The sequence below is a fragment of the Chanos chanos genome, chromosome 10 (genome assembly GCF_902362185.1).
Source record: "Chanos chanos chromosome 10, fChaCha1.1, whole genome shotgun sequence".
Lineage (NCBI taxonomy): Eukaryota > Metazoa > Chordata > Actinopteri > Gonorynchiformes > Chanidae > Chanos > Chanos chanos.
Window position 1 is genome coordinate 27,481,314 of NC_044504.1, and position 15,116 is coordinate 27,496,429.

At 39.8% G+C, this 15,116-nt stretch overlaps 1 protein-coding gene across 3 annotated transcripts; it reads left to right on the forward strand.

The window, feature by feature from the left end:
- The first annotated feature begins 2,813 nt into the window (after positions 1–2,813).
- On the forward strand, positions 2,814–12,280 carry wdfy2 (WD repeat and FYVE domain containing 2). Of its 3 annotated transcripts, none has more exons than XM_030785998.1 (12): positions 2,814–3,034; positions 6,079–6,146; positions 6,408–6,481; positions 6,797–6,851; positions 7,378–7,528; positions 8,793–8,905; positions 9,251–9,377; positions 10,129–10,234; positions 10,642–10,743; positions 11,175–11,305; positions 11,515–11,623; positions 11,957–12,280. In XM_030785998.1, the coding sequence occupies exons 1-12, from the start codon at positions 2,898–2,900 to the stop codon at positions 11,984–11,986; spliced, it is 1,203 nt and encodes a 400-aa protein (XP_030641858.1). In that variant the 5' UTR covers positions 2,814–2,897; the 3' UTR covers positions 11,987–12,280. The 3 variants fall into 3 exon arrangements, with proteins under 3 accessions (XP_030641858.1, XP_030641859.1, XP_030641860.1); XM_030785999.1 differs by having other exon boundaries at positions 2,928–3,034; positions 6,084–6,146; XM_030786000.1 differs by lacking the exon at positions 2,814–3,034 and adding an exon at positions 4,427–4,440.
- Positions 12,281–15,116: the final 2,836 nt, after the last annotated feature.

The following is a 15,116-nucleotide window of genomic DNA, read 5'->3' on the forward strand; positions in this document are numbered from 1 at the left end:
GCCCTTTCCCCGACTATCTGATATACACCTCAAACTCGAGGGGCAATCTGTTGATTTACCAGGGATATAAATGTTGATATTTTAATAATAAACAGTTTCTCCTAAATGTTATCATCTTCACACACTAAACTACCCCCTTGATTTCCCTACTGAAAGTATTCTGTCGTCTCCAGTCAATTTAATCTCCGTGCAGATATGGCCCCGCCTCTGAACCGGTCTGTGGTACCATGTGTCGAAGAAGGCCTTGCCTGATTGGAAGTTTAAAATCAGAGACGGGCATATCTGAATAATGACAAAGGTTTCAATGTACATGCGCAAAACCATGGTTTTGGCTGCAACCATAAAACAAAGTGTGACGGAAGATACCGACTGCATTACTGATAGAGCATACCACGTATCTGTGCAAGATCTGTGTACAAAATTTAGTTCTTCTTCTCCCGGACGTATTATAATAATCACACCCTGTGTATTATTCGGTGTGCCAGTCTGCCTGCCAGTTGCTTAGTCATGAGAACGAAGTTCCATTGTTGCCTCGCGTTCTGCCAAGAGTGAATATTTTATTTTCTCGGTTTGGAGAGGGCCAGGTTTATTTTGTTCATATTGTGATGTAACCGAGCTCAAGGAGCAAGAATGCATATATAATAGTGACCCATATAATAGCTCATAAGTATATTTAAGGGGAGGGGGGCATAAAAGAAAAAATGTAAGGCCCTAAAATGTTCATCATATGGTCATCGTATGGACCTGTTAATTTCTGCATCTTGAAAGCTATGAAACACATGAAGAAAAATAGAGGTTGTTCTCCAGGGTGCCAGGAAGGGTTGTCAAAACAAAGGCCCTTATTTCAACCCTTATTAGATAAGTGATGCAACAGAGGCCTTGTCATTATCTATGACAATTCACAGAATACAACTGAAATACCTGAAAAAAAAAAAAAAAAGGAAAAACATATTCAAAGAATCTTCCAGTATACTTCTCTGCCTTTGGGCTTTATTACTGATTTGTTCATCAAGAGACTTTTCATTTCTACACAGATGCTGGCAGCATGATTACAACCAAGCAAGGTCATCATAACTTTGCTGAGTTCCACTGGGTTCTTACTACAACCCGTGTTCAGTGATGAGAGGCTTTTATTCAGTTTTATCACCTGCTGCAAAGTTACAGATGACAGACGAGGGTGTCATTGTAGTTTGTTGCACACTATACTACAATCAAAACAACTCTTTTTTTTCCACAAAATCAATTTACATCTATATTAGGTAAGTGATAAAAACACTCCTGCTTTTCACAAAGTCAAAAATCTGTTTAGTATTAGAGTGAAATGTGCCTTTGAAACTGATTTTCTTTATTGCTGCATCAAACACTAGTACTGTTACAACACCATTCTAACTTTAAGAAAACACTGATGGGTTCTGAATTTGTTCAAAAATGAAAAAGAAAAACATTGTGTCAATTTTTTTTTTCTGTGTCTAACTGTATTGCAACTCCTTTTGTTAACTAACATTTAAGACTATGCTTTCCATGTTGGAATCATTCAAATCTGAAAGAAATTATGGAAATCCTCACAAATGATCTGAAAACTGATTACAGTAATTACCGGACATCAAAGGTCACGAAGATAAAAACATAACTGCAGCTAAGAGCTAAGACTCAAACAAGACTATGCGCTTCCTCTCTAATTTCTGTTCTTGCTTAAATATAATTTGTTTTGAAGTATTCTGGAGGTTTCGAAGAACCTTGGATTCATTAATACAAGTTAGCTCACAACAGTTCTCTCATAAAAGAATCATTGCCAGGATAAGACACAAGTGTTAAACACAGAGGACAGAAACAGGATCAAGAAACTCAAGAGGAGATCTTATTGATCGGACTCTTGGTTTTGTGGAGTTGATTCTGTAGCAGAGAACCAACCTAGCAGTAGCCTTCCTGTACCTGACTGATTTACTGGACCAGGGGGCACTTTCAGTGATTCCAGACTCTGTGATTCTGGACGTCCTTTTCACCTGCTGCCATAGGGTTTGTTTCATTTTTAGTTTATTTTAAACTTTGATTTAACATCACTAGTACAAAAGAGAACCAGTTCCTCCTCAGTAAGAACAGACTGGGAGGTAGGGAGAGAACAAAGGATGTTGTAGTATCAACTTGGTGGATTTAAGTGATTTTAGTTTAAGGGCACATTTGCACTGATTTGTAAAGGGAATCTGTTCACACAGCTCAGGAGCAACTGATACATTTCTCAGTATGTCGCTCAGAATTTCAATTAGTTGCTCTTCGGTGAATTGTGACCCAAATGTTTGAGCTATGTTTATACGATCAAAGCTTTTAAGCTTTCGCTAGAAATCAATCAATCAATTAATCAACAAGAAAGATATATTATTTTGAGGTGTTGTGATAAGAGCTAGCATCACATTTCCGGTAATTAAACTTTCAGAACTAGGGGAAGTGTGCGCTCTTTTAATCTAATGCTGCGTACCAAAAACGCAAACAAATTGTATTCTTGCATGTTCTGGTATAGTTTGTCCAATGTGTATGGCCGTGTGGCCGCAGTCTTGTGGCTCATACTTCAAAATCTGCCGATTAGTAGGTCCGAAACATCTGCGATTTAATGCACTCAGAATCTCACTGTCTCCCATTTCGCAGCTGACTGGCTAATATTTACTATCGTTCAGAATGACGAATGACTGCGCAAATTTAGCGCCGTAAGGAAGGTTCCATGGGCGTCGTGCATGGACGCGTAGTCAGCTGACAGTCGCATTCTGGGCTGTCACAAATGGTCATACCTTACTGTAGTTTAGATTAATTAGCACCAGCAGGGAGTCCAGCAATGCGGACCAGGCAGCCGGGAAGTGGGGTGATATGATACGAGAAAGTCGGGTGACTGGACTAATCCATCGGCTATGACTGCAGAAATTCATCCCCGTCCACAAGCACGGACACCCGTTCTGCTGAGCAAGATTGAGGCTTTTCAGGACATTGTAAACACAGCAGTTATCGTCCCCAAAGAAGATGGTGTTATCAGCGTGTCCGAAGACAGGTAAATCATCCCAGAAATCGACAACCTCTCCGAAAATCGTTCCAACAAATAGGAACGCGGGAAATAATCCAGTAACAAGGGTGATACATATTAACGCATTAACTGCCGGTGTACAATACATGGGTTGCTGATCTTATCTGGTATGGTCAAGCATTAAGGTACCTACTATTCCCTTTGTAAATAGTAACTTGTATTCTTTCATGAATCGTTTTAGACAGCGTAAAAAAAATTGGTAAACAACGCCATTTTGTATTGTCAGTATGTTTAAAAAAATCCGTCTGTCACTTAATCATTGGTTTGAAGACAACTGGAAGTGGGTTATGATTCATGCATACTGCTGTAGTGGTTTTGTCATACAAAACCCTGCACATATCGTATGCTACTTCATGTACACTGCACAGTCTGCGTCTCTTTCAGTGTGGGTGTTAGATATGTTGTTTGGTGCTCGTTTCCGTCTGTCTGCTCCCCCCACCCCAAACTCACACACACACACACACACACACACACACACACACACACACACACACAGAGAGAAACACAAAGGAGAGAAAGAGAGAGAATAACATAAACCAGCGCACAAACGTCAGAGCGCTTCAGAGGGTAACCTTAAATTACACTTGGAACCAGGGTTAAGACGACTTTCCGGGCAATGTGTTTTTTTCTTCTCAAACTAAAATTGATTGTTGTCATATATCTACCGTGTGCAGGGTTAGACTGTCTCAGGTTTCTTTTGATGATTGGGCTACATGATGACTTAAAATCGAGGTTTTCTCATCAATATATAGTTGTAACTTATCCCCAAAACAGAGTGATTCTGCGGAAACGACCTTCATGAATGTAAGCGTCATGTGATAAGTGTGTGATAACGCTCAGTGCAAAAGTTATGCACTGGTGACTAGAAGAGTTGCAGGTTTTTGTGAAGCGTGTTCAATTTTATTATTGCCACCTTACATATCTGAAGCACAAGTTCAGTGATGCTACTTTTTATGTTCTGCAAATGGCCACGTCTGAAATATGGTGTGTTGTTATACCTTGAAATTTGTAAACTTTGTGAGCTTTGGTTATTTACCCCAAGTCAATAAAGTCAAGGCGGTTTAAACCTGACTGCCCAAACACACAAGACTAAAACTGCCTTTGATAGGCTGATTTTATCAACAAAATTTGTAATTTAAAAAAATAGCTTCGCATGAATTTGTGTGCAGCAGATCTACAAATGAAATGTAAATTCGTATTCCAAATAGAAGTATCGTATTATTTGAAAAAGGTTTGTCCAAAAGTAGTCCATGTCATGTTGTGTAACAGGCGTTAAAATCCATTTTTATATGAAATAACTTCAAGCAGCAATAAGACAGGCTGTGATTTCACAGAGAAGAGCATATCCCGAGGATCCTATTAAGCAGCATAAGGTCAGTAAGTCTCCCACAAATATTCAATAATAATGAATTTAATTTCAGATGGATGGGTCAAGCAGTGTAACATCAGATAGTGACGCAAAAAAAATGGTTTAATTACAGCAATCGCAATTGCTACAAGTTGTGAAAGTCATGGTACCTTATGTTTTTAATAAAACTACATAGCCATACAAAGCTTGCTATATAAAATTAGGATGTTTCAGCTGTATTTTGTCAGAAGTGTTCCTTGACGCATTTCATGGTTAGTGTCCTCCTTTTAATATAGGTATTTATTTAGTTTAGTTTAGCTGTTTAGTTACTTTTTCAAAAAAAAGTCAAAATAATTCAGAATTTTGTTCAGTGCTTTAGCAGAATTTTTATACACAAACATGAACTGTATCTGTCATGGCCATTAATAATAAGTAAAGGATTTAAAATGGAGTTGAAACTGTGATATGCATATAATCAAAACTGAAAGGCACTTCCTGTCATTTCTGAGACATGTATGAGAAATATGGTATTTGGTAATAATCAAGGGTTGCACAACCTAAAGATTTCTGTGTGGTGAAATCAGATATCTTGGTTTAAGATTCATTAATACAATAATGTTAGCAGTCAGAACAACATGAACACACAGTACATTGTTATGGACTGAAATACATTTTAAATTTATTTTGCTCACGATTGCTTCACTCTCTCTCTCTCTCTCTCTCTCTCTCTCTCTCTCTCTCTCTCTCTCTCGAACACTTGAACTTTCTCCTTGACTGGACATATGTCAAGTAATTACAGTAGTGAAGATGACTGTCTTTTTTTAATCAGTCAGTTATTACAAGTCTGTTTTTATACTAACCATTAAAAATTAAACATATGTGCTTTTATAGCATGATAACACAGGATTACAGAGTAGCAGACTTCAAACAATGACTGTCCATTGGGATTTTTACATGCAGACAACATGTATGCTGGAAACGGATAAATAACCTGAACCCTAGCCATTTAATGGCTGTACATAAATAAAACAATACCATTTAATGGCAATAGCTTTGGAAATATTACAACAGTAGTCATCCTGAGTTTGATTGTAATGTCATTTACAAGTATTAGATGTATTAGATATGACTATGATTGGACCTGTTGGTCACAACATTAACTTGCATCTCATACCTGTGGTTGTGGATGTGTTCTTGTTATTGACTAAATAAATAAGTTGATTTCCATGAGATCTGGATACATTTCAAACTTTGTCCAGGAGATGGACTGAGTATTTCCAGCTGTCAAGGTCACCTTCATGATCTATATGAATACTCCCATCTTGCTAGCACTTATTGCACTTACTTTATGTTGATCTTAAAGTAGTAGTAGTAGTTTAATGACCGCCTGTTAAGTTCAGTCTAACTTATAGAGGTGGCCCACTGATGTATTTCTATCATCATCACTGATATCTTTTCCATCAGCAGCAGCAGTAGTAATGTTAGAAGTGTCTCTGTTATCACTGTTCTATTACTGCTACAGTATTGCCCAGTTGAAATGAACTGTTTGCCTGATAAATTCCTTGATCTGTAAATGAGTTGACTGCGCCATGAATTAATTTTATTGGTTTATTGGATAATGGCTTGTCTGACAAATAAACTGATTGTTATTGATCTTCCCCAGAACAGTGCGCGTGTGGCTGAAGAGGGACAGTGGTCAGTACTGGCCTAGCGTTTACCACACAATGCCTGGTAAGTCAGCTCTGACTTTCTCAAAGGAGAGCTTCTCTAATTCAGACCCTTTTCAATCCTTTGTGGGGGGTTTGATGCAGTCCACTGACTGTGAAAGCTGAATTTGCCGAAATTAGCTGAAGGCTGTGGAAATTTCAACCGCTTACATTTTTTCTTTATGTATGGATTAGGTTAACCATGCTGAATATGGCTCTATATATTTGATTTTCGCAATCTCTCTCTCACACACGCACACCCTTAAGCTATGCTGTTCTGTTTCAGCTCCCTGTTCATGTATGTCCTTTAACCCTGAGACCCGGAGGCTGTCAGTAGGCATGGACAATGGAGCCATCTCAGTAAGTGAGACACCACCATAACCAACAGTGTCTAACACTGCACTGCAGCAAGCACTTATACCAGCAAGCAGAGCAAAGTCAACAAGCCATCATAGAGCTAGAGTTTGACACTAACTCTTCATGTAGGAAGGGATGATCAGGGAGAGAGACATAAGAAGATTAAGGAAACATTTGACTGAATCCCTTAGTAATGTAGGGGTTCAGTTTTGTCATGCCTTTCTAGGTACCACCCATATGATAATGGTATGTGGAATGTGCAAGTGAATAATTCTAATAGTGTATGGGTGTGTGTGTGTGTGTCTTTGAACCTTCTAGGAGTTCATCGTGTCTGAAGATTACAACAAGTTGACTCCTGCTCGAACATATCAGGGTAAGACAGGATGTTAGTCTCCTTCTGATGAGGTCACACATTGTGAGTCTAATGGACATGTCACTTTGCATGTCTTTGTTTTTTTGGTGGGGGTTTTTTGTGTACTTTAGAAACATTGAGGAAAGCTGTGGACCTTCCACTAAATTTGGTGTGTCAAAGAAAAAAGACTGGAAGATCAGTTTCTAAAAGTTTAAGGTCCATTTGGCTACACTGGCTAGCCTAGTCAAAGCAGCTGTAAATAATTTGCCTGCGAGTTCTCTGGAAGTCTGGCATAGCCCGTAGTGTTGAGAGCATTACGATACTTTCCTCTGCTATACACAGCTCAAAATGCATTTCACACAGTGCATGTTCTCTCTCTTGTCTGTCTGCTTGTATTTGTGTGTGTGGGTGTGTGTGTTGTGTGTGTGTGTGTGTGTGTGTGTGGTATGTGGTTTCTTGTGTTTGCGGTGGGTGTGGCTGCGTTTGGCGGTGCACTTCTGTGTGTGTGTGTGTGTGTGTGTGTGTGTGTGTGTGTGTGTGTGTGTAGCTCACCAGGGCCGTGTTACAGTGGTGCTGTTTGTGTTGGAGATGGAATGGATCCTCAGCACAGCCCAGGATAAGACTTTCACATGGCACTGCTCAGAGAGTGGCCAACAGCTGGGCTCCCACAGAACCACAGCCTGGGTGTCTGGTCTGCAGTATCCTCTTCATCACCTCACTTACGCTCACTAACCTCACCGCTATGCTCTTCAGAACTCCTGTGGCTGATAACCTATATATGGAGGATGTGTGAAAAAAATGTGTTGGTTTAGTTGTGTGAGCCTTTATACTTAAGTCATGGCCCTGTCTTTTTACAGAAGTTTGAATGGTGGCAACAAAAAGTATTAGACTAGTTAAGGTAATAAAGCAAAGAAACAAACATTAACCAAAATAGATGGGTAAAATAGCTGAAAGCATCAGTGCTTGTTTTCCGCTGTCTATGAATGTTTTTTCACTCTTCACTTTAAATGGTCTAGTCTTCGAGGTGCGAAAATGTGGTTAGAAAAATCCCTAGATTGTTCTAGTCTTAACCTGTCGTACAAGTCTTTCCTGTGACCTAGCCATGTGTCATTCTGAGGACTGTGGTTTTTGACAGCTACATCAGAAAGACACAAGTTTGGTTTCTTTCTCACCCCTGCAGGATAAGTATGTTTTGCAGTATGGATATTATTTTCAAAATATTTAGTATGCAACATGTGAAACATAATTTCTCAGAAGTCAATTCTTAGTTTAGTTTTTTTCTGTTACTGTTTGAACTTTCGATTCAAAGTAGAGGGGCAGGTCCTATCCAATTGAAGTTAATGCTAGTTTTTAGTGCTGTGTAAGTGCTGGTTGTATTGTTAGCAGGATTTTCAAAGTGTGATGTTGTTGAACAGGTTATCATTTCACTTAACACCTAGGATTAGTGTGCACAGCACAGTAATGTGGGTTGACCAGCAAGTGGCAGTATTCCACAACCCCATAGGGGCATTCAGATCATTCTGTAATCTGAGGTAAAGGAATTAACAACACAAAATAGAATTTAAAAGATTATTGATTATTAATTTTATATCTGTTATTATTGCAACACAGTCTGAATTAAAGGTTTCTCTTTGCTGTTGCTAAAAAGACTCCATAAATGGATAAGGTTCTTTGTGCAGAGAGAGAGAGAGAGTGAATAGGGTGAATTATTTAAGTGATATTAGGGTTAGATTTGGATTATATTAGATTAGAATTATATTAGAATTGTACAGCACACATCAGCCACTTTATTAGAAACACCTACTTTGTGGGTAAACCCTCTTGATGTCCAGTTAAGAGGTTGTGGCCCATCTGTTGCCATGCACATTTTGTATTAGCCATCCTCTAGTCCTTCATCAGGAGAAGCAGAGAGCAGGCCAATGGAATTGTGTTAATATGTTTCCTTAAAGATGCAAATTTCAGGTTTGATGTGGAAACAAGACATGCCTTTGTCGGAGACCAGTCTGGCCAAGTCACCATCCTTAAACTGGAACAGGACACCTGCAGTCTGGTTACCACTCTCAAAGGACACACAGGTACACACACATACACATACATGCACGCGCACATGCACGCGCACGCACACACACACACACACACACACACACACACACACACACACATCGTCTCCACCACACACATACCTGTCACAGAGGAGATACAGAAGCTCACATACACCCGCTCAAAAAAGAGTCTGTTTTACACACACACACACACACACACACACACACACACACACACACACACACTCCCTGCACACTTGTCATGTAATTTACTTCTTAAAAAGCATCAGGATCCTCTGATTAAGTGTGAATGTCAGTGTACAGAGAGTAATGCGTGTGTTTGTGTTTGTGTGTGTGTGTGTGTGTGTGTGTGTGTAGGCAGTGTGACAGCGCTGTGCTGGGATCCTGTTCAGAGGGTGTTGTTTTCGGGGAGTTCTGATCATTCCATTATCATGTGGGACATTGGAGGACAAAAAGGCACAGCTATTGAGCTACAGGGACACAGGTAAATATACACACCCACATAGAAATGCACACACACTGCCTTTAAACTGGAGAGAGACAGGTACACTCTACACTGAGGTATAGTGACACAGGATGCAGAGAGACAGGTACACTCTACACTGAGCTATAGTGACACAGGATGCAGAGAGACCGGTACACTCTACACTGAGCTATAGTGACACAGGATGCAGAGAGACAGGTACACTCTACACTGAGCTATAGTGACACAGGATGCAGAGAGACAGGTACACTCTACACTGAGCTATAGTGACACAGGATGCAGAGAGACAGGTACACTCTACACTGAGCTATAGTGACACAGGATGGAGAGAGACAGGTACACTCTACACTGAGCTATAGTGACACAGGATGCAGAGAGACAGGTACACTCTACACTGAGCTATAGTGACACAGGATGCAGAGAGACAGGTACACTCTACACTGAGCTATAGTGACACAGGAACTCACACTCATACGCTCTCAAACTACAGGGATGCAGGTAAACAAACGTACTTACACACACTTTCCACTAACTCGGCAGAAGTATGGCTTACACAAACCACTGAACTAAAGGGAGGCATTTAACATTTTAACACACTCACACACACACACACAGATGCTCTTGAACTGCAGAGACAACAAATGGTGACTATGCGTCTGGATGGTTTTATGCTTTAATGCTTTTTGTGTGTGTGTGTGTGTGTGTGTGTGTGTGTGTGTGTGTGTGTGTGCGCGTGCATGTATTCATGCAGAGAGAAGGTCCAGGGTCTGTGCTATGCTCCACACACTCGTCAACTCATCTCTTGTGGAGCAGACGGAGGAATAGTTGTGTGGAACATGGATGTGACACGGGAGGAGGTGGGAAAAAGATCAGTGGCAACTACAACCATCCTTCCCTTATGTTTGTCTTTTTAACCACAATAAAACTGTCCTTCCCTTATGTTTGTCTTTTTAACCACAATAAAACTGTCCTTCCCTTACGTTTGTCTTTTTAACCACAATAAAACTGTCCATCCCTTATGTTTGTCTTTTTAACCACAATAAAACCGTCCTTCCTTTATGTTTGTCTTTTTAACCACAATAAAACCATCCTTCCCTTACGTTTGTCTTTTTAACCACAATAAAACCGTCCTTCCTTTATGTTTGTCTTTTTAACCACAATAAAAGATAAACAAGAATGCTCACAATGGTGTTTTATGACATCACCCCATCCATCGTCCTTCTCTCTCTCTCTCTCTCTCTCTTTCTCTCTTTCTCTCTTTTAGACTCCTGAGTGGTTGGACAGTGATTCCTGTCAAAAATGTGAGCAGCCTTTCTTTTGGAACTTCAAACAGATGTGGGACAGCAAAAAAATTGGCCTTCGACAGGTAACACGCACACACACACACACAGACCTTGGCTTTCTCTTTTATCAGTAAATATTTAAAAGATCTTTTTTTGAAAGTAAATCTTTTAACACTGTCAGAAAATCAATTCTGTTACTACATTAGCGAGAAAAAACAGGGATGGTCTTCGTAATCAGGGTTTTAAAGAGTGCTATTAATGTTTAAAAAGTTGCATTTTCACGTGTAACTTTGTTTAGGATGTGTCCTAAATTGGTTGCACTTAGTGAGTCTAAAATCATTATTTCCACCTTGACAAACCTGGAAACACTGCATGCTTTTTTTACAATAAATCTCAGCTTAAAAGATATGTATGACATGTAATATTTTTACTCCTATCTTTCCACCTACCCCCCCCCCCTCCAAACCCACCACACACACACACACACACGCATGCACCCCTACACCCTCCTCAGCACCACTGTCGGAAATGTGGTCAAGCGGTGTGTGGGAAATGCTCGTCTAAACGCTCCACCATACCACTAATGGGGTTTGAGTTTGAAGTGCGAGTGTGTGACAGCTGCCACGAGTCCATTACAGATGAAGAGTGAGTACAACCTACAGCTTCTCCTCTGAAAAGAACTTACTCACACAATCAGCTCCCTTTGGAGAATAAATAGACTGTTATCTGATTACATTAATCAGATCAGATAACCAATTAACTGATTATATTAATCAATTCTCAAGCACAGACTCTATTTGTAATATGTATTGAAATAGAGAAAAGCAGATTTTTTTGTTTGTTTGTTTCGTCAGACGAGCTCCCACGGCGACATTCCATGACAGTAAGCACAGCATTGTTTACATGCACTATGAACCAACCAGAGGATACCTGCTCACCTCTGGGTCCGACAAGGTCATAAAGGTCAGTCATTGCCTAACATTAAACCTTCAGCTCGGTCTGAACGGCCGGTGTTTATAAAAGAATGTGTGAATTTTCTTCTTATTATGTCAGTATTTTATTATGATGGCAAAGTGAGGTGACTGTCAGGTGAGTTTTTGGTCATAGGTTGCTAAAACCGTAACATAAGTTACTCCACATCACAAAAAGATTTCTTTTTTTTTTGACATAGTTACTTGTCTTATATGTTGTTACTTGTTACGTGTTACGTGTTACTTATTACTTGTTCTTATTTGCGATAACCACTGTTGAAATCCGAAATGGGAGGAGAATATTGAGTGACGTGTATTTCTGCAGCTGTGGGACATGACTCCTGTGGTGTCCTGAGAATCCCACTCATGGCTGGAGGCACAGAGCGCCATGCACCAAAGAGATAACGGTTGTCTGGGCAGGAGATGGGTGGATGAGAGATGAGTAGATAGAGCCTGTGAAACAAAACAAAACCTGACTGCTGTCAACATCGTGAGACTGCTGATAATCACCTGCACCATTCTACTCATGAAGAACAATCCCTAAGTCTGGCACTGGGTAATATGATGGACTGTAGAGGAGCTGCATGCATGCGTGTGGGTGGGTGTGTATGTGTGCGTGTGTGTGTGTGTGTGTGTGTGTGTGTATTAATGTAGGCCAGTTAATTCTCCTCTGTTATTTCTGTTATAAACTGTTTAAATGACCCCCCTCCTCCTTTTAGCAGTGTTTCATCTGTCCTTATTCTATGCTGTACTCTCTTCATGCACTCAGTGTGACCAAGCAAGCATAGCAAAGACTTCAAACTTAACACATTCCTGCAGATTTGACAGTCATGAAGGAGTTATGAATAACACATTCCTGCAGATTTGACAGTCATGAAGGAGTTATGAATGACATATTCCTGCAAATTTGACAGTCCTGAAGAGTTATGAATGATCACTGTGATTCCTGTGAATGTCGTTCCGACTGAACTTCATGAAATTCCTCCCTCGTTTGAATATTTGTGAACTTTGCTGTCAATGTGTGACTTCTGGTGTACATTATAAAACATATCTATGGCTCCTCATTGGCTGTTCACCGTGCATCATTCACGAGGACTTGTGTGGTAACACTTGGTGGTAAAACCTGCATGCAAAACGCATTACGAAGCTCTCACGGGACTTTCCAGTCGGGCGGTTATGACACTATCATAGCCCGTCGCGAATTTCCTTTCCTTTTCATCAGCAGCTGTTTTGTGTTAGTTGGACAACAGACTCAGTTTTGTGTCTGCTGAAATAAAAAACAAAAACAAACAGTATCAGGAGCTTCTTATGAAACATTATGCATGCTTATAACAAGAAGTAATGTCCATAGGCACTGAACTGAAGTGTTGCCACAAATGACATACATGTCATCGTAACCATACTCCTCTATTTATATTATGATTATCTGTGATGAAACTCCATATTCTCTTACTGCATTGTAGAGTTCCATCTTCAGGATCATGATGAAATGTCCACTCATAAGTCAGTGTTGAGATGAGAATGTCACACAGGGCAGTGTGACATGTTACACAGGAGCATTTAATGAGGACTACCACTCTTTTCTTTTGTCTGGTATATTGTTCACCAGTAAGAGTTCAACACTCTCCAAATACAACTTCTGAGCAAGTAGAGAGTTATGCATGTTAGCATGTCTTCCCTGATTTATTCAGTGGTGTGTTTTTGTTTTTTTTTCACTTCTGGAATGAGAAATGCTTGCTGGTGATGCTGTATGGTTACAGAAATACTTGTCATGTTTTAACTGAAGTTTTTATGAAGAGCACAGCGACTGAAAAAAATATATCCCTCCTGTCTTGACTGGATCTTCTGTCCCGATTTACCTTCTGGCTGTTGTATAAGTCACTTACTCCAACTGAAACTAATGAACATGTGATTTGTTTGGACATAATTACAGTCTATAATACAGATCTTTATAATGTTCAGAACCTTCCCTACAGTGCATATTACATTTACTCAGGTATTGTTATGCTTAATGACTTAGACTGGGCCGATATCAGACGTTAATTGGCATATTGTGACTGGAAGTAGAGGAATATGAGAACACTTTGAGTGTGTGTGTGTGTGTGTGTGTGTGTGTGTGTGTAAATTCAGGCCTATTTTCCTTATGTTCAGAATAACAGTTCTACACACTGTTTTGGGCAACATCTGTGAGGTTTTCCCATTCTAATTACAGTTGTACAACATAATAATAATAGGTTTTGCCTTTGAAGTGAGGACATTTTGCTAGGCAGATTTATGTAGACAATAACATCTTTTTCTGCTTCTCCTAGGTACAAAAATAATAATGATCACAATAATAATCATAATCATCCATTTAAATTGATGTCACTACACAGGCATAGTCATACATCTTAAAATCCATACAACGCTGAATCCCCTAAAACGCTCTAAAACCACAGATGGAGGAGGTCCCTAAAACACCCTAAGGCCACGGATGGAGGAGGTCCCTAACACACCCTAAGACCACAGATGGAGGAGGTCCCTAAAACACTCTAAGACCAAAGATGGATAACGTCCCTAAAACACCCTTAGACCAAAGATGGATAAGCATGTTACAGATTGTTATCTTTGAAGACAACACATTCCTACTGCTGTTGGTCTTTATGGAGACCAGAGATACATTGAGTGTCCTGTTGGTGTGGCTCTCTCTCTCTCAGGTCATTCTGAGTGACCAGTGCCCTTCATCCTCAGTCTAGGCCAGAATGTCATTAGACAGTTCACAGGCCCCTACCACCTTCTGATTCATAGACTCACCACCAGGGGGAGTCAAAATCACTCAGTTTTACCCAGTAAATGGTAGTAAGTAGTGTAACACAGAGGAAGATGAGGAGCCTCTCAGCGTTGTCTGTTGACCTGGTGAAGCCTGGTTCTCCTTCATTCCCATAACGTTGATATTCCTCACTGTCAGGGCACTCAAGGGTGTTCATTATAAAAGTCTGAATCAAAATCTAGTGTTGTCATACAGTATTTTGTTTTGTGTGGATACCACACTGCTCAGCCTTCTCTGATCTGCCATGAATGAGATTAATGTGAGTTTCACAGAGCTTTCCTTATGCAGAACATGATTTGCTAGACATACAATTAGAACAAATGAAAGCAGAAAAATGGATATCAATAAATGTCTCTGCACTAAATTACAGTTACTGCAGTTAAGTATAAAATGTATGAATCAATTTTATGAATAATGCCAAAATAAAAAAAAATCATCTAACAGCTCAGGCACATGTAGGACATCATACTTGCCAAGTGACTAAGTTAAAATACAACAATATTTTATACATTATTTACCACTGATTTGATTATAAGGAGTTATGTTTTCTTCCAAAGTCTATTAAAATGAATGCAAAATTGTGCATAAGATCCACATGAAACCTAAAACTGTAACTGGAGGACGCTATGTTTAAAACGACACACAGCTCTATGGAAGTGGAGAGAGAGAGGGAGGG